Genomic DNA, 24,506 nt, shown 5'->3' on the forward strand with positions numbered 1-24,506 from the left:
GTATGTGTGTTAAATTTGAAAAAAGTGGACACTTGATATAAAATTAACAATATAATCTTGCAGTTTCTGGACCAGTTAGTGATGATGGAGCATGAGCTGAATTGTACGCACCATATTGCTTTAAAAAAAGCAAAACAAAATGCTCATTATTTTATGTAAAATATTCATTCCGCTGTTCAACATCTTTCAAATTAGTAAGACCTGTCAAAATTACATTCCAAACTCTTCCCTTCACAGGAATTTTTTCGGAATGCAGCATGACACTCTGGGCTAGCTGCCATTTGTAGTCGCCTTCAGATTTTGAAATGTGTTTAAAACGGAGAGGTATTCCAGGCATCGCATAAGATCTGATTGTTTCCTTTCTTGGCTGTTGTAGTCTGTGAAGAACATTATTATTACTCCTTTTGTGGACAACACATGAAACTGGTTTCAATTGGAAAAACCTGTGTAGCATCTGCGTTTAATATAAAATCTGCCCATTTCCATCTCAACAGTTTCAGACATAGGTATATAGGTACTGTGGCAGAATTCTACACTAAACTTTCAAAAACTAGTTCTGTAGCTATAATAAAATGCCCATGTTAAATTTTACTGTCTTAGATGCATCTGGAACTCTCATCTCACCCCTACTTTGAAAATTGTGATGTCTCCCTGTTTATTTTAATAAGTGGGTTTTAGAATAGTTGATGTTAAAATGTCATGCCAGAGCTGAGGATTCTTTGGCAAGTAACTCACCACGTAACTCCCCAAAGCCTCTCCGCCATCTACAAGGTGCAAATCATGTCTGTAATAGAATAACCTCTATTTGCCTGAATGAGTGGATTTCCAATAACGCTAAGAAGGGTTGACACCATCAAGGATAAATCAGCCTGCTTGATTGATACCCCATCCAGCAGCTTAAGCATTCACTCCCTCCTTTGCTAGTGAATGGTAGCAATAGTATGTAGCATCTACATGAGGCGCTGCAGCAACTCTCCAGTTATTCTTTGATTACACCTTCTATTCCCCTGACTAATACCTCCCAAAAGGTCAAGAGTAGCAGATGCATAGGGCTACCATCATTTGCAAGTTTTCTTGCAAGCCCCACACTATCCTCACTTGGAACTATATTGCCGTTTCTTCATAGTTGCTGGATCAAAATCCTAAAACTTCCTTACTAATAGACTGTAGATGCAGCTATGCCCTATGGACTGCAGCAGTTTGAGGAGGTGGCTCACCACCACCTTCTTAAGGATGCTCAAGACTGGGCAATAAATGCTGACCTTGCCAGTGACCCACTCACCCCATGAACTAATTTTAAAAGAAAGGAGAATTTGGAATCGAGCCAATCTAGAAATATTAATTTCACCCCCTTGCATAAATTGCATTTAGGCAAGATTATAAATTATCTGCATACTTTTTCTTTTGTGTTTAGGGCCTATCGCATCTTCATATACACCATGTCATTCATCGTGATATCAAAGGGCAGAATGTATTGCTGACAGAAAATGCTGAAGTGAAGCTGGGTATGTAACTAACAATGGTAATGGGAAGCCTGAATTTTAAAGTTTTGAACATGTTCCTGAGATAGCTAACACAAATTCCAAGCCATAAGCAGAATGTTTATGTATGCACACTTGCATAGACCTTATTAGATGGAAGGTTCAAAATGAATAGACTACTTCCTTACCACTTGCAGTTCAGTCTGAGTCTATAATGTAGGATCTCTTGATTCTCAGTCAGTTGTTTCATCCTTTGGTTTGTATTCAACAGCAGCCATATTGCATCTGAAGTCCCCAGACACTGTTAACACTGACAGGGTGTATGCCTAATCCTAATGAACCCTCTCTCACTCAGACCACAATAGTCCTGATGGCATAGCTATCCCAAGTTCTCTTTTAATTGATCAACCAACACACTCTGTTCTCTGATACAAATGCTCAGCTTGTTCACACATTGCCTCATCAGGAGTTTCTGGAGTTGTATTTTCTTCTTACTGCCAAACAGAAAACTGGTCTATTTGTACAAAACTCTGCTTGCTCCCCTCACACAATTTCTATGCTCTGAACTGTCAGTTCTGTTCTGAACTGTCTATTTTCCTCCAACTGATCCTGCTTCAAAGGACCTGGCTGTAATTCAATTACCAATTAGAGGTCTATTTACTTTTTGTTTCCATTTTCTCCTTCATAACAATCTCCGGTCACGGATAGAACCTGACGGATATCAAGAATTATCCCCCCTTTTGAGTACCTGCCTGATTCACTTTTGAATTAAGGGGGAATTCGCACGATAGGAAAATACAGGCTTTTCTTCAAAGTGTAAGATTCATCACTCTGAATGCCTGCTCATCTTTAATGTTATGTCAGTAAAATGTTGATCATTGGTTCTCATGATGTGTAGGCTATAATTTCATGTATTTTCCCAGCTGAATGGAATGGAGCTACTCGCATTTATATGATGGTAATTTCTGAGGTCAGTCTTCAAATTATCTGCCATAACTTTGTTTCTTTGGGATTCCATGTAAATGCACAATTATGCCATTCCTCCATGTAACCGTTGATCTTTTTACTATAGTTAGTAAGATTGGGGAATCACTTCAGAAATTCAGCATTCTAATGCCTATAAATTTAATGTGTATGAGGCTTGTTACCAGTTAGCGCACTTTATAAGCATAACAATCCTGCCATTCATTGTATTCTTTCTTGGAGGAACATGAGTTTTTGGAACTCTTCCTCAAAAGGCATTGGAAGCAGAGTCTTTGAATGTTTTTAAGGCAGAGCTAAATAGATTCTTGATTAACAAGGGGGTGAAAGGTTATCTGAGATGGGCAGGAATGTGGGGTTGAGGTTGCGGTCAACTATGATCTTATTGAATGGTGGAGCAGGATCAGGGGGGCCGAGTGGCCTACTCCTGCTCCTAATTCATATGTTCATATTCTAACTATTGTGGTTACTATGTACCTTAAATCTTTCATTTCAGTGGATTTTGGTGTTAGTGCGCAATTGGACAGAACTGTTGGTAGAAGAAACACATTTATTGGGACGCCCTACTGGATGGCACCAGAGGTCATTGCTTGTGATGAGAATCCCGATGCAACGTATGATTACAGAGTAAGTTGTTACCTTTCTTTACTTCCAGAATCAGTAGTTGGGTCTCTCTTTTTTTTTGAAGTCATGAGATTTTTAAAGAACTACTTTTATGAGAAAGTAATACAAAATTATGAGATTGGGCACCACTTTGTGAAACACCTCTGCACAGTCCACAAGCAAAACCATGGCCTTCACGTTGCTTGATGTTTTATTTCACTACCTTGGTCATGCTTCCATTTCAATTCTTGGCCTGCTGGAACAGCACTAGTTGGGCACTTTACAGCCTCTGGATACAACATTGAATTCAACAATTTCAGGCCATGAACTTTGTCCTCCATTTTGATTGTTTTGTTTTTTTGAAATGTACTGGTATGTATCTTGTTTTTAATATTTTCATTTTCCGATAGAGGTGTCCATTATTCTGCCATCAACCCTTGTTCTGGACCAATGCTTTGTTTCTTTACTATAGCCATTATCGATCCCTGACACATCTGTTGTTTAACCTCTCCCACCCTCTAACCTATCCAAACGTTCCCTTTTGTTCTCTCTCCACCACCATCAATGGCAGAAGACCCACCACTTCAGTTCCAAAGAGGAGTCATATTCAGCTCGAAATGTCGACTCTGTTTCTTTCTCCACAGGTGCTGCCGGACCTGCTGAGTACTTCCAGCAATTTTTGAGTACAAATAATTTTTTGATGTAGAATTTACTTACAGATAATAAGAATGACCGAACCAACAACCAAATGCAAAAAACTTGTGGGTTTATTTTATTTTGTTTTGTTAAAGTTAAGCTATCACAGAAATGGAACTACAACCTAGCTTCACATCTCTTTGATTATGTCCCTTAATATCCTGATGAAGTTGTTACATTGGGATGCAATTTCTTGAGCATTTAGATATTCTCTGGCATTTTGTTTTCTTAATTGGCCATGTTTCACACCTGAGCCTGTGCAGGCTTTGCAGCTGGGGGCTAGGGAAGAACCAATACCAGACCCAATCCTGTCTTTTTCAATCCAGCCTGTGTGGAGAGTATCCATATAAATGAGGGGGAGCAGCAACTCTGGCTGAATGTTTTTTTAAAAATCTCTTACTAGGCCAGGGATACTGACAATAATTGTAGTTTATATTTTTCTTGGTTAAACAATGCTTTTTCCACTGGGAAGCCAAACAGGTACTCCAGACTGGCTTTGCCAATGCTGTTCTGTAACTGATCACAGGGATCTTGTCCAGAATCGCCTTTGATCTCCAGAATTTCCTCCTGGGGAACAACATTGTTTTCCCACAGGATGGTGGTGATCGTGAGTGTTTGTGTGACTGAACTTGTTTTCTTCACAGTTCACTGACGCATTGTGTTGCCCCATTATGGGTTGCCTTTAATGTTTGCAGCAAAGATGTGTGCAACTCATTGACATTGGAAATGCCTCAAACTGTGTAGTCAAATACTGTTCCACATTTTAAAAAAAATTCAGAGCTCAGTGGTTGTTTTTTTTTTACAGACTTGTCATTATTATCTACTGAAACAATAATGCCACCTGAACTCTAATTCCTACAGCAAAGAGGCTGGACCACTCTGATAACATTACAACATTAAGGGCATTTAAATGGTCATTGGATAAACATATGGATGATATTGGAATAGTGTAGGTTAGATGGGCTTTAGATTGGTTTCACTGGTCAGCGCAACATCGAGGGCCGAAGGGCCTGTACTGCGCTGTAATGTTCTATGTAACTTCTTGTTGATTGAGGAAAGAAAATGGCTGGTATATAAGTTGAAAGGCCATGTACAGTGGTGACTAATGTTTACTTTATCAGCTGTGGTGCATAGATCTATGCTAGTTATTGGGCTAGAACTTCCAATGAGTGGCATTCACAGTCAGATTTCCACTGCTCGTTGTTGCTTACCTGAGCTGGGAGCTGCACATTTCTCACCCCACCCCTTCCAACTTGGGCTTGGTGAGAAAACTGATGCGCAGTAAGTTCCTGAAGCCTTGGGTGCAGAGTAGCAGTGTTGATATGAAGTTAACCCATGTCCCTTTTTTACAGCAACCATTGCTGGTGTCAAACAGTTAAGTTTAAAGATCCTAGGGGTTGTGGGGGGGAATAGGGTGGGAGCTGAGAGATGGGGTGGTGAGGGAGAATAATGCAGGAGTTGAGGGGAGGTAGTGGGTGAGCTACTATGGGGATGAGGGGTTAGTTGGGGATGGAGTTAGTTGGTGGGTTGCGGGGGGTGTGGGGAGGCCAGTTGGGGGTTGTTGCAAATGTAGTTGAGGGGTGTGGTTGTATAGTCGGGGGATCCAGTGGCGGGGTGGGGGCTGTAGTCAGGGTGTCAAGTGAGGGATGTAGTTGCGTGGGTTCAGTGGTGGGTGGGGCGGTGCAGTTGGTGTGTCCAGTGAGGGGTGTGGTCGGGCAGGTTCAGTGGGGTCACTAGCATAATTACCCAGAAGTTAGAAGTCCTTTTAGTCTAATCTTTTCCTGGATAACTATTCTGTGAAGAGAGTCAGGCCATCCAAAGTCTCCGATATAAATCGGAGTATTGGTTGGTTCCCAGTGTAGGGTAGTTGCCCATTGGGAGTTTGAACACTCTGGGCAATTATTGAACAGTCCATGTTTGGGGACTTCAGGGAGAGGTGCCCACCAGGTGCATGACCCTGGTGTTCAGAATTTCTGGGCCAGTGTTTTTTCTGGTCTATAAATTACTTATAAATTTGGTATGTTTATTTACTGTTTTTGGTATCAATGAGTGGATGAAAAACAAACGGTAGAAACTGTTGTTCTAAAAATAAAAGATGCATGCAGGTTATTTCACCAGAGGAACATATAGTTAGATAAGAAATTATCCATAACATTATTGGAATTATTCCTCTTCAGTATCTTTGAGAGGCAGATTTTTCAAAAGTTATTTTTCCCTCCTTTCCAGATTTAGTGCTAGGATGGTCACCTGTCTGATTTTGAAGCTACTTTCAAGTGTGACCCAGTAATATTGAGGAATTAAATTCGGCCAACAAAAGCCCAGATTGTAATTGCTGTTTTTTTTAAAGACAATTGGCTGCTTGTGTATGAGCTGACCTGTTAGATGTGGACATATTTAGTTTCATACTGTACGGTTATAGTTTGTTCAGCATTTGTGTTTGTAATGTCACTAATTTGAGAACCTCTCTGTTGGAAGGCAAATGGGCATAACTGCGAGGTGGATTGAGAACTGTTTGTGTCATCTTGGCAAGAAAGTCAACATGCAAAGGACTGACCCCAAATACCAGATTTGTTCCCAGGCTGGTGAAATCATAATCCTATTCTTTTTAATTGAAGTTGTGCTGGGCACTCCTGTCTTGGATGCTTTATGGTTCTCCCTGCACATACCTTTGCAAATGCTCCAACAGCGCCACCCCAACCCAACTTTTCTTCTGTCTTCATCTTCTGACTGTTGCTGGAATAGATTTCCACAGGCTTTGGGCACTGCCTAGTATCTCATCCAAGCGACCATTATTCATTTCTGACTCTAGACCGTGCTACTAATCAATTCTGAAATAAAATCAGTGAAATCTGACATATGAGAGTTCTGATTCTGTCTACGTACCTGCACTTTGCAGAAGAGGTCACAGTATTGTTATCAGAAATAGGAATATGGACTGATAATTTCTGTAGCCAGGGTGCTTGGACATAAGGTGCATCTTCTGCAGTTCCAATATGATCATTCAACACAGAATCAAATTTGGGACCTTCTGGCCTGATTGGTTCAAAACTGTTAACTATTATTTTGACTTTTAATTTTTTTTTCTTTTACTGGGGAGAATAAGAAGAGAAAAGATAACTCCCTACCACCTGACCCATGAAGCATTATGAATTTCCTGTAATACTTTGTTAGATACAGCTACTACATTTTTAGGAAACTAAAATCGGAACATGAACATTGTTCCAAAAATGACATTTGTCTGCTGTATTTTGTAGTGTATTTGATTTAAGAAAGCAAAGGAACTCTTTCCCATTTTAAATTGACACCTGGGAATTGAATCTTTAAATCTGTATATGGTGGTAGGGTTATGTTTTTTTTTCATTCCAATGAACATCTGAAATTCGATTTCTTACGGTAAGCCTGGGAACTAATGTCAAAAAGGTTTTGTTAGGATGCCAAGTATCATGCAGGAAAAGAAGTCCAGTCACAATTGAGTCATTTTTCACTTAAAACTCATGGAGAGAAAAGCTTACATTGAAGGTGATGAATCTCTTTCCCCAAAGTTTAGTTTAAACACATTTCATGTTAATTGCAAAGCAGTTCTAAAAGATTTGCATATTTTGAGTTTAAATATATTACTTTCTGCACTTAAATATAGCTAGTAGTTAATTATCAGGATAGATGATCTAGGTTGACACTTCAGGGCAGTATTTGAGGTAATACCATATGATTTGATTGCCACTATTTGCATAAGACCCATTTGTCTACCCAGGTGGTTCAGGTAGATGCCAAAAGCTGCTGCCACTATTGGAAAAGCAGAGTTTGTCTGGTGCCCTGACCAACCTTGCTGCTTCAGCCAGCACCATGAATTAACAGATTAATTGGTCTCATCTCATTGTTTGTAGGATCTTGCTGTGTGAAAATCAACTGTTCCATAACAATCAGTGCTCTTCAGAATGATTCATTCTAATTGGCATAATTTAGGGTATTTCTGGGTGATTTGCTACGACATAAATGCAAGTATGTTCTTTGCGGTGGACTCAGATTATTGAGTCTTTGCTCATTGTGGTATTTAATTTCTGTTTAATATTAGACTTCATAGAGCAAGCACAGTTACTGGTTGTGTTGTGATTTGTTCCTATTCTTTAACCATAATTGGACCTGACTGACTACATAGTTTGTTGGTGAATACCTCAGTTGTTTACGCAGCTCAGGTTCATGTTGAGGAAATCAGATACCTTGACCAGGTTAACAGTCTTTTTTTTGTTGGTTGCCTTGGTTGAAAACTCTTGGTACTAAATGTTCATGTCAAAATCCATGAACCACAGAAGTGTTGTCAAAGTAGGTGCTACATTTCAGATTAAATATTGTATCAGGGATACGCTTTATAGTAACAATTCAATACTGAATCCTGGAACCATAAAGATAAAGAATTGAAAAGAAAATGTGCAAACTTTATCGTTAGCTTAAACTATTTTATAGAAGCTTTTTTCGATTTTTCCATTTGGGCTTCACTTTATTGATTTGAAGAGGTAGTGATGTGGTGGTAATGTCTGATCGAGTGACCCAGAGGACAAAGTTAATGCTCTGGGGAAGGGGTTCAAATCCCACCATGGTAGAATTTAAATTCAGTTAATTAATAAATCTGAATTAAAAAGCTAGTACCAGTAATGGTGATGGCGGCAATGATCATTGATTATTGTAAAAACCCATCAGGTTCACAAATGTCCTTTTAGAGAAGGAAATCTGCCACCCTTACCCAGTCTGACCTACCAGACCCACATCCATGTGGTTGACTCTCAACTGCCCTCCGAAATGGCCCAGCAAACCACTCGGTTTAAGGGAATCCAAGGTGGGCAATAAATCCTAACCATGCCAACACCAACCACATCCCATGAAGGAATAAAGAGAAAAATCCAATTATAAATTGAAATGACCTCAAACTTTTTTTTGAAAGCTGTTAGTTGAGATAGTTCATATTTTGTCTTGTTGTAACACTGGGGGTAAGACACCAAGTTAATATAAAATATGATTGCTTACTAACATTTCCCAAAATGTTGTGTCTGGTGAGTCTGTATGTTGTTATTTGAAAGTATTTTGGACAAATTTTATTATAATTGCCATTTTAAAGTTGGAATTCTGTTAGTAGCTGCATATGAGAGTTGAGGGGAACTGGACTAGAGGGAATGAAAGAGAAGAGTTTAGGGGAGAACAGCAACATATTGATTTTGAATTGATACAGAATGTTGCACTGTACCCCCTGTAGGCCTCTGTTCCCAGCTGTGTTTTAACAGCATAAGAGAGTTGAATTAACATCCAAATTCAGTTATCAACTTCGAGTATTTCTGAACTTCTATCATTTCAACTCTGTTTATTTATTTCCTTTGCACTTTCAGGAACAAAAACTTCTTCAAACCAGGTCTGAGGATTGTCTTCAGATAGAAACAACGGGATTTGTATAAGGAGTTAGAGCACAATAGGTGGCCACTCAACACATCCATGCATCAGCTGATGCTTCTTTTAAACTGGAGCTATTGAATCTATTTTGATTTTGCTGCTCTTTCCCTCTATGATCTTACATTTTCTTAATATTCAATGCTTAAATTCCGTGTCATAGGCCGCGATTCTCCCATCCCGCTGCGCCAATTTTTTTAGTGCAACAGGCCAGGAGATTGTTGCGTCGGCTGATTCGTGGGGTTTGTTCGCACCCCATTACCGTCTCCCAGTGCCGGAAATCGGCAAGGAGGCGCAAAGACCACTAACATTGTAATTTTAATCTCAATTGAATGTGATTAGCGGGCCCAGAACTGAAGTGTCTGGGCCTATTAGCATCTCTCTCCCATCAGACATGGGACGGTGCCAAGGGGGCGGGGGATATGGGGCAAGGTCTGGTGGGGGCAGGGCATAGGGGCGATTGCTGGAGTTGGGGGGGGGGGGGGGTCTCGCTGCCGCTCTGCATACGGATTGGTGAGGCCAGCGATTGGGGCAGGCCGGGAGGTGAGTGGGGAAGGTGGTCAGCCTGCGGAGGTCGGGGGGGGGGGGGAGGGCTTGAAATTGGGGGTCGGGGGGGGGGGGGAGGGCTTGAAATTGGGGGTCAGGCTGGGCCCGGGAATGGTTGAGGGGGGCCAGCAATTGAGCTATCGGGGAGGGGGGGAGCAGAGAGCCGGCGATGCGGGAGTCGCAGGATTGGCCAGCAATTGAGCTGGCCAGCAATCGGGAAGACATCAGTGCAAGGCCACTCCACATGTGCCGATCTCAGCATTGACAAATCAGCGCATTTGTAGTGGTCTGTTCAGCAGGAATAGGCCCCGCCCTCTGAAATTTAATGATATTCATGCTGGTGGCCTCTGCAGTGCACAGAATGTGGGAGATTCTTCTCTGAACTCCCACTGAAAAAAACAGCGTGAATTACTCCAATTTTCACGCGAATTTGACACGTAGAATATTCTTGGGAGAATTCCGCTGCCTCAATAGCGACTTGTGATAACACATTCCATGTTTTGATCATTTTTATGAAAACAATCTACTTCATTTCTTCTTTCCTCTGATGCTGTTCTTCTTTTCCCATCATGGATTTCCATTGGTGGTACCAATCCTTTTGTTCTAAATTTAAAATGCCTAATAGGTGCCCCTTAAACCTGTATTCCAGTGGGGAAATAAAGCCTTTTTAATAACTATTTCCCCCCATTTCTGGTGTCATTTTCCTGAATTTTCATTATATTGTTTCCATGATTGTAGTATCTTCTCTTTTGGGGTGTCTAGAACTGCATGCAATACTGTCAACTGTAGCAACTGATCCTTCGATGCACAAACTCAACAATGTTTCTTCAAAGTATTTTTCATGTTTCAGTGCATTGAACCGTACCTTCTGTCATTTCTCATCTGTTTAGATTCATAGAATCCTTACAGTGCAGGAGGTCATTCAGCCCATCGAGTTTGCACCAATTCTCCAACAGAGCATCTTAGCCAGGTCCACCCTCCCACCCTTTCCCCATAATCTCACATATTTATCCCTAATCCCCCTAACCTACACATCTTGGGACACTGAGGGACAATTTAGCATGGCCAATCCACCAGAACCTGCACATCTTTGGATTGTGGGAGGAAACTGGAGCTCCTGGGGTAAAACCACGCAGACACGGATAGAACGTGCAAACTCCATTTTCACTGACATATCTGTCTTCCAGCATTCTTTCCCCCAATTTACCATGCTTCTAATTTGACGCTATCCAAGGACTCTGCTACCATTCTCATCCTTTATGTACAAATTGTTGAAGTAAATAGAAATCAAAGATCCCAGCCGAGATCCCTAGACCATGCCACCCGTCAAAAGATTTAACTTCGCTGTCTTTGTATCCTTCTGGTGAATTTTGCATTGATAATTTTTCTAACGTTACTAATAAAACCACACTACTCTGTGATGCTCAGACACAGAAATCCCTGGCTAGGACCTTGATGGTTAATATTTCTTGGTACAGTTGTTAGGTCAGTGGCTTGTGGGTTTCTCCAGTTATCAGATCAATAGATTGTACGCATCAGAAAATTGATAGTAAATTTCAGTGTAATATTTCTTGGATGTTAAGGGATATGCTGAACATTTGTTGCATTTTGTGCATTTATGCAATTAATATATACCTCCTGATTTACATTTATCATTGAATTTTTACTTGGGCATTAATAATTTAATGTATAGCAGAATTGAATCACTTTCTGCAATCACAGAATAACTACATAATTAAAAGCTGAAAAAGCTGTTTATGTCTTGTTTTCTTGCAGAGTGACTTGTGGTCGCTGGGAATCACAGCTATTGAAATGGCAGAAGGAGCACCTCGTAAGTAATGTGATAAAATGTGTAAGTTATGTTGGAATGGCCAATTGTGTGATTAAAATGCTATGATTTATCCGAGACCAACATTTAAATTCAGTCAAACTGATGGGATGACATCATCTTGTGGCTGAGAGTCCTAAGTTAAATGAGTTTGCTGAGCCATACAAGACAACTTATGATTTGCTATGAATCAGCTATAAATGGGCAAACTGATGCCAGACTAGGACATGGTATGCTCCTGTAAGATTGGAGTGGAGGCACATTGTAGGAGAGTGCCCAGGACATTTGCTGTCTATATCTGGTCTCTGCAACTTACCTGGGAAAACTAAATATTGATCTTAAGTGCATAAAATGGAAGTGTTTTCCATTCCTAGCTTAGCTTAATAATTATAACAAAGTTAGGAAATAAAAGAGCGTTGAGTACCATAGTTATTTTGAATGTATTCAGTGGTCACTAGGATTAAACTCTTATTAATGGTGTCGAAAGGTCACACATCACCCAACTCAATGGATAATTGAGTTAATGTGATAATTTAATAAGGCAAAGGTAGTCTGGGAAAAGTGAAGTTGATCAATATGGACTGTAACTCAGAATTTTGTTCAGAATCAGTTATCCTAAATAAATCACAATAATAAATGGATCTATAAGAGAATTGGGTGGGAGGGGTTGGACAAGGAAAAGAAAGCTGACCCTCATAACTTTCGAAAGAAGGATAGGAGACTCCAATGGGGGAATTATTTTTAAAAATATGATCAGAAGGGCAGAGAGATAGAATTACTAAACAATAATAAATTCTTCCCATAGCATCAGCAAGAGAGATGAAAAGCTTAAAGGATGCCAGTAGAAATGAACTGATGCTGAATAGAAAACCGTAAAGTGCTCTGATTACTACATTAAAGTATTCAGTTGAACGCCGACACTAGTGTCATGTATTCATGGAAATAAACATGTAACTTTGCAGACAACTTTCCAAACATGAGGTTCCAGGCAGGCTTAAAGGCCTCAAAATACAGAAATCTGCAGGGACTAATGAGATCTCTTCCCAGAGTTTGTGAAGAATATTGGGATGAAATTTGCCAAGTACTGATGACGATGAATAAGTCACTGAATGCTGGAGAGGTCTCACTGGATAGAAAACAAGCTATCTTCAAGAAAGGGAGCAAATCTAATTTGGGCAATTGCATCAGTCTATCTTCAGAAACTAATAAGATAATGGAACAAATTACTAAGAACTTATAGATTTTCCAATAAAACATTTTTATGTTTGTTCACGAGGAAATAGTCCAATCCTATTTACTGTTGCGAATGGGAGGTGTGTTCCTTATGAAAGACTGCTCCTGAAACGAGCCTCTGAAACTAAAGAGTAGTGAGAACTCAGTGTACAAATGTGGGGTAGGACACAGTGTGCATCATTGTGGGTGGGATAGGAAAATTTGGACAGTGGGTAAAAGTAACACATTTGGCTGCTATCTGAATTTTCCCATTCCACCCATGTCCATGCCTGTGCTGATGTGGAGATGCCGGCGTTGGACTGGGGTAAACACAGTAAGAAGTTTAACAACACCAGGTTAAAGTCCAACAGGTTTATTTGGTAGCAAAAGCCACACCTTTTGTGTGGCTTTTGCTACCAAATAAACCCGTTGGACTTTAACCTGGTGTTGTTAAACTTCTTACCATGCCTGTGCTGGCAGGGTTGGAAAATCCCAACCATGGTTTTGGATAAAGAATTGGTTGAAGGAAAGGAAACAACAGGTACTTGTTTCGGAGACTAATGGCAGGGTGGCAGGCAGAAGGAAGTACTCAGTGGAGTGCTCCAGGGGTCAGTGCTGTGGCTCTCAATCTCATTTGTGAATGCGATTAATGACTGTGCACACATGCCCCTGCCTATGTAGAATGGTCATTATTTGGAACAGTTTGCTGGTACTTCATTGGAATAAAAAAAAACATTGAGACAAATGACATGATGGGGCATGTATTTACAGATGTAGTAGCAAAGATGGATTGAATAGCCTCCAACACCGATCTGCTCAGTAGTCATTGTGATATTGTAAAATAGATGCTCTGTGTTTACTGTGACTTGGGACTTGTAAGTGTGATTCATTGCACATCAACATAACTTCTTCTCTTCAGTGCAGATCCATAAAGTATTAATAAAAGCAAAATTCAGCGGGTACTGGCAATCAAAGAAAAAGAGTCATTTCTGACTCTAAAATTTAATACTGTTTCTCTCTCCACAGATGCTGCCTTACTTGCTGTGTTTTTCCAACACATGGCTTTTATTCCATAAAAGTGTTTTGTGTTTTACATGAAAGTATATTTAGTGCATTCTTAGTATCAGTACTTAAATAACACAACCAATATGCTGAGTTAAAGTGCCATATCATTTAGAATTCATTTATAAAATGAAGTAAGCAAGTGGTATAATGATCAAATATATGCAACTGGATCGGAAAATCTAATCTAATCAGATCACAATACTGGTTCTGTAGAGCTATAATTGTTTTTTTCCCTATTATAGATTGTGGATTACCAGCAATGCTCAAAATTATATTTTTAAAACATTTTTTGATACTAGTTAGCTACCATTTGGCATGTGGCTGCATTGAAGCTTTCTTCAGCACATGATTTATCATTTAAATGCCAAACCACTTGTGATCTGGAGAAAATGAGTTGATATGATTCTGGGGAAAAAACATTTTTAATAGAATGAGACCAAGTTAAACGTAGAAATTTGTTTTAAGTGAGGCTCGGGGGCATTCTCTGCTGGCAAGGAGTCAATCCTGAATTAATTTCACACGCTGCCAGTTGGCTAATTCATATTCATATCTAGCATTAGATTTCTTTCCCTTCAGTACTTCCTTACCCGCCCTCCCCATATCAAGTTGATAATGAGAGGTGGTCTAAGAAAATATAATTTGTGAGATGCTAAGAATATAAATCAAACAGCGATCCTTACAGTCAGATGTAGTCACATTATAATTTCTGGGCTAAAATCCATGCATCTTGTTGACTTGCACAGTAGGTTAGAGGAGAGTGGGTGGAGAATTAACAGATGAACCTCAAATGATTTAAATTTCATGAAATAAATCATGAATTTTCATTTTGCTTTGGCTAATTTATATTTCTTTGAAGTTCATGCAACTGTTCTTCGTATTTCTACTTTTAGCCCTCTGCGACATGCACCCAATGAGAGCACTCTTCCTCATTCCCAGGAATCCGCCCCCACGACTGAAGTCTAAGAAATGGTTAGTACAATTGTGTCAGTGGGCAAAGTTTGAGCAATTTAATTGCTTTGACTTTTCCTTTGACAGTTCTTTGACTTTTCAAAGCCTATTGTTAATTTCTCACTGTTGGTCAAATTGCATTTTCAAAGTGCAGATGAAAGGGTGTTGTGAATGAGAGAGAGATCAGCACAATGTTAGTGCAAAACACTGGCTTGACGAATTCATGACCGATGCAACTTGAATTATAACAACTTAATTTATGTTTATGTAACAGCTGTTTAATTCTTGCTACTTCGTAAAAGGTGGTTTTCCACCCATTGTTTTGTCCATTCTGTTCCCAATCAAGTGTAAGATTTTTTTTTGTGTTTTGATTTCTAATTGATTAGTACTTTTCTTGTAAAATCATTTCAAATGTATATTCCTACTCTGTGGTTTTAGCACATTATATCACAATTTTTTTGTGTCAGTCTGCCCAAATCCTAAAAAAAAGTTTGGATTAAATAAACTCAGCTTGATGGCAACAATCCTTATAGATTTTCTAATCCATATAAGTTTCCAGTAACATTACCACACAATGCCCTGCTGCTCTTAGGGAAAATCTTGCCCAGAGTGTGCAGAATTCTCTACAGCGCACGCAGAGTGCAGGCTGAGGCAAGAAAATTGGTGTGCAGCTCTGCAGCTACACAGCTAACTCCTGTTTTCAGATTTTAGTGCACTCCATGCAAAGTAAAGTAAATCTGGGGCGTGGCTCTGGCAGAGCGGAGCCTGATGGAGAGCCCCCCCCCCCCCCCCCCCCCCGCAAACATCGGGGAACACACGTGCACATATCTGGAAGGATCTCTTCTGGTCCTGCTGATGGCACGCCCCAGCCATGGGTTTCCTGGCAGTGTAATGTGGAGTTGATAGGAAATCTCATGTGGTCTCGTGCGCTTTTCCACCGGCGTTGCCATTTTCACCCACAGTGAAAATCCCCTCTCAAATAAGTAGGCATTTGACATGTTAAATTTATCTTTCATAAAAACTTCTATTAAATTTTTTTATGAAAGAAGATTGTGTTGAAAGTTAATTCTGCTCTTTTCATTTAAAACATGTGATGCTGATTCTTTTTCACATGCATATTTTGAATTGGTCAGTGTTAAATTTAATTTCCCTTTCACAACCCATAATATGATTTATCTGAATACTATAAATAGTATTCTGTGTCCCTATTGTTTTCTTGTGTTGCTTGCAAATTTGACCATTTTGCAATGCATCCTGACTTAGAACCGTATCACCACCTTGAGGGCAATTGGGAGTGGGCAGTTAATGCTGGCCTGCCTGGCAAGTAATGTTCGTACCCCACAAAAGTATTGAAAAAAAAAAATTTCTATGATTGAATCATTTGTAAGAATCAACAGCATTCCAAGCATCAACCTCTACAGTAATCAGATCAGTGCCTTCAACCCCCCACAACGTTCCATTTGGATGTTGCATCTCAATCCTGCATTAACTTCTCTCCCTTGAATTTTAATGCTTTCAGATCATGTCACAGGTTTTCAGAAAATCCAAATAAATTAAGTTATAAGGAGTTTTATTCTTCACCATAACATTTGAGATGTGATATGGTTGTTTAATTAAAATGCACAGGTTATCCAATGGCTCACATTCTAAAATGTTAACAGCAAATAACCTCTGGCCAAGGTAGAGTTCACACCTTTGTTTTCTTGGCTCGCTGGAATAACTCGCAACCATTTGATCGCCTCAGCACACTTGACCTATACTCCAGAGTCGCAGAATGTTTACAGCATAAAAGGAGTCCATTTGGTTCATCGTGTCCATACCGGCACTTTGCAAGAGCGGCACAGCTAGTCTCTTACCCTTACCCTTTCCCCATAGCGTTGCAATTTTTGTTCTTTTCAGATAATTACTGAATTCCTTTTTGAAAGTCATGATTGCATCTGCCTGCACCACACTCTGGAAAATGCATTCTGGACCCTAACCACATGGTGTGTAAAAATGTTCTTTTCTCACCTTTGGTTCTTTTGCCAGTCATCTTAAATCAGTGTCCTCTGGTTCTCGACCCTTCTGCCATTGTGAACAGTTTCTCCCCCATGATAGGCCCCTCGTGATTTTGAACACCTCTATCAAAACCTCTCAACATTCTCTCCTCTAAGGAAAACAAGCCCGGATGGAAATCTATCCAAACCATTCTTGTTAATCTTTTCTGCACCCTCACTAATGCTGCTTTGAAGGAGGCCAGATCCTTCCTTAGGTTTCGTGCCCAAAATGGGCACAATTTTCCATTTGAGGCCAAACCAAATTTTCTGTAAATTTATTATAAGCTCCTTTTGTGTACTCTGTTTCTGTTTATAAAGCCAAGGCCTCTGCATACTTGCCCAACCTGCCCTGCCACTGGCAAAAATTTGTATTTGTACACCCCAGATTCCTCTGCTCCTCCACCTCCTTCAGAATTCTGTAATTTACTTTATTTTGCCTTTTCTTGCTCATCCCACCAAAACATATCATCTCTGCATTAAGTTTAATTTGTCCACCCAATCCAGCAGTCTATGTCCCTTTGAAGCCTCTGCCCCCTTGAGGTCCACCTTCCTCACAGCTTGCAATACTTCCAGGTTTTGTGTCATCTGCAAAATTTTGAAATTGTGTTCTGCACATCCAAGTCTAGGCCATTAATATTTTTCAAGAGAAGCAGCAGTCCTAGTACTAACAGCCGGGGCACCTCTCTGTATACCTTCCTCTGGTATGAAAACCAATTATTCACCATTATACTTGGTTCCTGTCACTTGACCAATGTATCCATGTTGCCACTGCCCCTTTTATTCCATGGGCTTTAGCTTTGCTGAGAAGCTTATTATGTGACACTTTATCAAACACCCTTTGGAAGTGCATGTACGCCACATCAGCTGCAGTAACCTAAGACCTCCCTTGTTACCTCATCAAAAAATTCAGTCCACTTGCTTAAACACAATTTATTTTTGACAAACACAACCTTGCTTTCATTAATTAATTCACATTTCTCCAAGTGATTTGTTGTTTTAGTCCAGGAACAGTATTTTCTAAAAGCTTTCCCACCACTGAGGTTATATTAACTTACTTGTAGTTGCTGGACTTGTACTTTTTTGAATAATGTTGTAACATTTGCAGTTCTTCAGTCCTCTGGCACCACTCCTGTATCTGAGCAAGATTGGAAGATTATGGCCAGTGCCTCCTCAATTTCCACACTTTTCTTTGTTTCATATTCTTGATGCATGGTATCCAGCTCTGGTGATTTTAACAACTTTTTATCGGCAGCTTTTCTAATACCTCATCTCTATCAATCATTAGCCCATCAATTGTCTCAATTACCTCCCCTCTCACTATGATTTTGGCAGCATTTTCTTCCTCAGCAAAGACAAATGTAAAATTTGTTCAGTATCTTAGTTATTTAGTACCTTTGCCTCCATTTGTCAGTCTCCTTTTAGGTCCCTCGTTGGCCCCATCCCTCCCTTTATTATTCTTTCACTGTTTTTATGCCAACAGAAGAATTTTAGATTCTTTATGTTAGTTGCCTGTCTCTTCTCATACCGTCCCTTTTCTCCTTTTATTTCTGTTTTCACTCCCCCTTTGTGCATTCTCTATTCAGGCATTATTAACCTAACATCTCTCATTCACCCCCTTTTCTGCTTCATTTTACTTTCTATCTCTTTGGTTATACAGGAAGCTCTGCCTTGGTGTGTCCTACCTTTCCCTTGGGAATGTACCTGGACTGTACCTGCACTATTTCCTTTCCAAAGGCAGCCCATTGTTCCATTACGATTTTGTCAACCATTCATTGATTCCAATTAACTTTGATCAGATGTGTTCACACCGTTTTGAAATTGATCCTTTGACAATTAATTATTTTCATGCTGAATTGCTCCTGGCCCTTTTCATTGCTAACCTAAATCTTATGATGCCATAATCACTGTCTACCTACATCTCCAGTGCCCACATTTCACGATGGAGCTGTAGGCCAGACCTCGTTGCAGGTCCCCCTGTTAGACCGGCCGATTCCCATGTCCATCTGCAGTCCTGAATTGGACAGGACTTCCGGTTGCAAAGCCATCTCTGGGAAGATCCAGCTGATGTCTTGCAAAGCTACCTCTGCGTTTCTGGTCTGGAATTGAGCCTAAGAATGGGATCCTTCCAATCTTAGAAAAATCCAACTCTTAATTGCAATCAGATTCATAAAGACTTATTCTAAGAGCTTCTAAAGAGTGCATAACATTTCATAGAATCCCTACTGTGCAGAAGGAGGCCATTCAGCCCATCGAGCCTGCACTGGCAACAATCCCATCCAGACCTGATGGCATCTATCCTTGACTGCTCAGGGAGACGAGAGATGAAATTGCTGGGCCTCTGACGGAAATCTTTGTCACTTCTTTGGACACGGGTGAGGTCCCTGAGGATTGGAGGATAGCGAATGTGGTCCCGTTGTTTAAGAAAGGTAGCAGGGATAACCCAGGAAATTATAGGCCGGTGAGCTTGACGTCCGTGGTAGGGAAGTTGTTGGAGAGGATTCTTAGAGACAGGATGTATGTGCATTTAGAACGGAACAATCTCATTCGTGACAGACAGCATGGTTTTGTAAGAGGGAGGTCGTGCCTTACAAATTTGGTGGAGTTTTTTGAGGAAGTGACAAAAACGGTTGATGAAGGAAGGGCCGTGGATGTCGTCTATATGGATTTCAGTAAGGCATTTGACAAAGTCCCACATGGCAGGTTGGTTAAGAAGGTTAAGGCTCATGGGATACAAGGAGAAGTGGCTAGATGGGTGGAGAACTGGCTTGGCCATAGGAGACAGAGGGTAGTGGTCGAAGGGTCTTTTTTTGGCTGGAGGTCTGTGACCAGTGGTGTTCCGCAGGGCTCTGTACTGGGACCTCTGCTATTTGTGATATATGTAAATGATTTCGAAGAAGGTGTAACTGGTGTAATCAGCAAGTTTGCGGATGACACGAAGATGGCTGGACTTGCGGATAGCGAAGAGCATTGTCGGGCAATACAGCAGGATATAGATAGGCTGGAAAATTGGGCGGAGAGGTGGCAGATGGAGTTTAATCCAGATAAATGCGAAGTGATGCATTTTGGAAGAAATAATGTAGGGAGGAGTTATACAATAAATGGCAGAGTCATCAGGAGTATAGAAACATAGAGGGACCTAGGTGTGCAAGTCCACAAATCCTTGAAGGTGGCAACACAGGTGGAGAAGGTGGTGAAGAAGGCATGTGGTATGCTTGCCTTTATAGGACGGGGTATAGAGTATAAAAGCTGGAGTCTGATGATGCAGCTGTATAGAACGCTGGTTAGGCCACATTTGGAGTACTGCGTCCAGTTCTGGTCGCCGCACTACCAGAAGGACGTGGAGGCGTTAGAGAGAGTGCAGAGAAGGTTTACCAGGATGTTGCCTGGTATGGAGGGTATTAGCTATGAGGAGAGATTGGGTAAACTGGGGTTGTTCTCCCTGGAAAGACGGAGAATGAGGGGAGATCTAATAGAGGTGAACAAGATTATGAAGGGTATAGATAGGGTGAACGGTGGGAAGCTTTTTCCCAGATCAGAAGTGACGTTCACGAGGGGTCACGGGCTCAAGGTGAGAGGGGCGAAGTATAACTCAGATATCAGAGGGATGTTTTTTACACAGAGGGTGGTGGGGGCCTGGAATGCGCTGCCAAGTCGGGTGGTGGAGGCAGGCACGCTGACATCGTTTAAGACTTACCTGGATAGTCACATGAGCAGCCTGGGAATGGAGGGATACAAACGATTGGTCTAGTTGGACCAAGGAGCGGCACAGGCTTGGAGGGCCGAAGGGCCTGTTTCCTGTGCTGTACTGTTCTTTGTTCTTTGACCCTATCCTTGTATCCCCATGTATTTACCCTGCTAGTCTCCCCTGGCACTAAGAGCAATTTTGCATGGCCAATCCGCCTAACCCACACATCTTTGGTCTGTGGGAGGAAACCCACGGGGATAATATGCAAACTCCACATAGTCACCCGAGGCTAGAATTGAACCTGGTCCTTGGTGCTGTGGGGCAGCAGTGCTAACGGCTGTGCCACCTTGCCGCCCAATTGGAAGAGTTCTGAATAATTATTTTGAATTATGTACGTTTGTTTTATTGCTTACAGATTTTTAAAAATAGTTTTTCCAACTAATTTTCTAGACAGGGTGGTAGGTATCTTTATCTTTGGTAATACAGCAATGTGATGGGGTTACTTTTGACCCTCAAAGGCCTGTATAACATTAAAATGAATTTCATAGAATCCCTACAGTGCAGAAGGAGGCCATTCGGCCCATCGATTCTGCACCAACTCTCAATAGAGCTTCTTAACCAGGCCCAATCCCCGTAACCACACACACTTACCATGGTTAATCTCTCTAACCTACACATCTTGGGACACTAAGGGACAACTTACCATGGCCAATCCACCTAACCTCCACATCTGTGGACTGTGGGAGGACACCAGAGCACCTGGTGGAAACCGATGCAGACAGTCACTCAAGGCTGGAATCGAACGTGGGTCTCTGGCGCTGTGAGGCAGCAGTGCTAACCACTGTGTCGCCCAATGTTTGGCCTCAGATTCATAGATATCTTGGCAAACATGTACAGATCTCTTTCACCGCATTTCACTACCTTTATATAGTGCTGTGGGATAGGGGGGAGAATTAGAGAATCTTATTACAACAATTGGGGTGACAGTGGCTGAGTGCTTAGCACTGCTGCCGCACAGCGCCAGGGACTTGGGTTCATTTCCGACCTCTGGTAACTGTCTGTGTGGATTTTGCATGTTTTCTCCATGTCTGTGTAGGTTTCCTCCCGATGCTCTGGTTTTCTCCCACAGTCACGAAGATGTGCGGGTTAGGTTGATTGGCAATGCTTAGTTGCCCCTTTGTGTCAGGGAGAGTAGCATAGTAAATACATAGGGTTATGGGGACAGGCCCTGGGTGGGATTGTTGTTGGTGCAGACTCGATGGGCCGAATGGCCTCTTTCTGCACTGTAGGGATTCTATGAATTCCTACACTGAGCAACCTTGTCAGAGGCAGTATCTGACTGCCACCAGTGACATGCCTGGTAGGGCTGGGTAACTAATTAGGCTCAACTACCAAAGGTTAAATTGATGATGCTGTTGAGATCTATCTGATGGAGGGCACCCCCACCCTCTACACGCACACAGACACAGAAACAATCACACAGTTCCTCACTGGGGCTGAAGTCCACTACCTGCCTATAGGTGGTCTCCTGGCAACAGGCCCAACGAGTTTTACATCAAATTCCCCCTCCCTCGGCGCAGGTGTTAAAGGGTAACAGCTGTTAATTGTGTAAGCTGCCATTATATCCTTGTGTTGCAAGTTCCTGAGAAGCTGTTTGTTTGTGCGTATTTATTTGCAAATATACATGGCCATTTTGTGGTCTTGTGTACTATTAAATAAACAATTTCCTGGTAGCGCAGAACTTGAATGTTGCTGAAAAGGGAGAAATGTTGCCGAAGCTTTTTGTTTTGCACTCATCAGGACAAACATAAAAATGACAAATTTCACACCACAACAATTTATATACAGGAGAAAAGCGGTGCTGATTGGTTGGCAAGTTGCCTCTGTCCAAGGCATTGCCATAGAGAAAGCAGTGGGGAACTGCAGGCTCCCCAAGCCACCAGGTAATTAAACCAAGACTAAGGTTTGAACATGTTCCTTTTGTTTGGAGAGCTCAATTGATTATCTTTTTGGCAGTGTAGGTATTAGCACACTCAGGATTATTCAGCAAATGTTGCCCAACTATGCAATCACATCTAGTACAAGCAGCCAAAGGAATATGTTTGTTTTGATCAGCCAATCACTGGGACATAGTCTATGTACCTGGCATTGCGCCAGCACTGAAATTCATACACTGCATTGTCCAATTGTGTGGTAGATGGAGCATCTTTTTGGACTGCCGGCAACATCCTATAGGTGGAATATGATATACCTCTTAAGACCAGTGTGAAACAGCTTGCTTGACCTGTTGTTCAAAGTTTTGCGATACTTTGCGTTCCCAGGGTAGTTTAAGGTAGACCACACACATTTTGGGTCTGAATATGGCAGCCTTTGATCCATTTGTAAGTTTGCATGGTATGCAGTGAATAATGATCCATTCAGTATAGCCATTGTTCTGCAGGATAGTTTTGGTGCACTCTATTTCTGTATCAAACTTGCAAGATGAGCAAATGGCTTGGGTTAGTCTTAGAACATGTGTTGCGATATGAACCCCAACACGTATGTTGTTCCAAAACACACATTGCCGGTGAAGGTAGGCTTGTGATAAACCATAGTGGAGAATCTAAAATAGCATGTTGAGGAAAGGGAATGCATTACACTGGTCCACTCTCGGAAGTTAATTTGAGCAGGGGATGGAGTACATTAAGGTGTGTAAGAAAATCCTTACATATGCCTACATTCAAAGATTGCAACTGTATCAATAAAGGATCAGAAATATGCATGGAGCAAGAGGTTAGGTCTCCAATTTAAAATAATCACTTGAGCACATAATGTGACTTATTTACGCTTGCTGGAAGTGACATAACCTCATAAAAGGCAGCCATTCTCTGCAAACAAAAGGAATATGTTCAAGCCTTGTGCGTTTTTGAATGACCTGGAGGCTTGGAGGGTCTATAGTTCCCCATTGCTTTCCCCATGCTTTGGCCAGTCTGGGTCGACCTGTCAACCAATCAGCGCCCCCTTTCTCCTGTAGTTATAAACTGTTGTGACCGTTTGAAATTTGCCATTCTTGCATTTGTCCTAATGAGCACAAGATGAAAATTTTCAGTAACATCTCGTTTTTTAGTAAAAAATATTAAATACTGTAGTTGATCTAAGTGAAGACTTGTTTGAAGGTAGTGTTTGAAGTAAATACTTGCGCAGGTATGAACTGTCATTTTAAGTTGAAATTTAATGGCAAACTTGATTTAGGGCTCTGAACAAAGTCAGCTGTGCTGCTGTGTATCACGTTTAAAAAGCCCCAGGTAGAATTAGCAAATAGATATAAAGTAATTCTGTCTGAAATTACTTTCCACATCATTGGCCATTCAAGCAAATCTTTTTTCTACACATTTGCAGGTCAAAGAAATTTTTTAGCTTTATTGAGAGTTGTTTGGTGAAGAATTACATGCAACGACCTTCAACTGAACACCTGTTAAAACATCCATTTATTCGTGATCAGCCAAATGAACGGCAAGTTCGAATCCAGTTGAAAGATCATATTGACAGAACGAGGAAGAAGAGAGGAGAAAAAGGTATGTGGTGCAATATCGATGTCACTGCAAAAAATAATAACATTGATCATAGGCTTCTTCAGTTAGCAAATATAAAGTAATTTTATGTATGAGAACATTACTCTTTGACCAGGGCAAGAATTTAAACCTAAAAATTCATACATATGCATCTTGAAATTGTCCCCACAAGAGGAGAGTACTGAGAAATGTAAAAGCAGTCATTATACTGAGTGTGCAAGAAGTTACAAACCATCAATTTAATACATTCCATATTGTCAAACACTGAATAGTGAAATATAAACCAGCATTTTTCTCTTTGCCTTTTGGCCAGCTCACCTCTGGAGTGCTAAGTTCTTCTTTTTCATCAAAGTGCTTCACAAATGACTCTCCTGCATTGAAAATACACTTTTGATTTTTCTATAAAATGACCCGTTACAATATTCATACCTGAAGAATATG

General features: G+C 40.9%; 1 protein-coding gene across 1 annotated transcript in view; it reads left to right on the forward strand.

Moving 5' to 3' along the window:
* Nucleotides 1-24,506, forward strand: part of LOC144499679 (mitogen-activated protein kinase kinase kinase kinase 4-like) — a 308,944-nt gene that overhangs the window by 184,455 nt on the left and 99,983 nt on the right. Inside the window, 5 exon segments of the mRNA XM_078221948.1 lie at nt 1,415-1,505; nt 2,959-3,089; nt 11,517-11,571; nt 14,736-14,814; nt 23,893-24,068. Coding sequence (XP_078078074.1) covers nt 1,415-1,505; nt 2,959-3,089; nt 11,517-11,571; nt 14,736-14,814; nt 23,893-24,068 — 532 coding nt within the window.

The sequence above is a fragment of the Mustelus asterias genome, chromosome 10 (assembly GCF_964213995.1).
Source record: "Mustelus asterias chromosome 10, sMusAst1.hap1.1, whole genome shotgun sequence".
Lineage (NCBI taxonomy): Eukaryota > Metazoa > Chordata > Chondrichthyes > Carcharhiniformes > Triakidae > Mustelus > Mustelus asterias.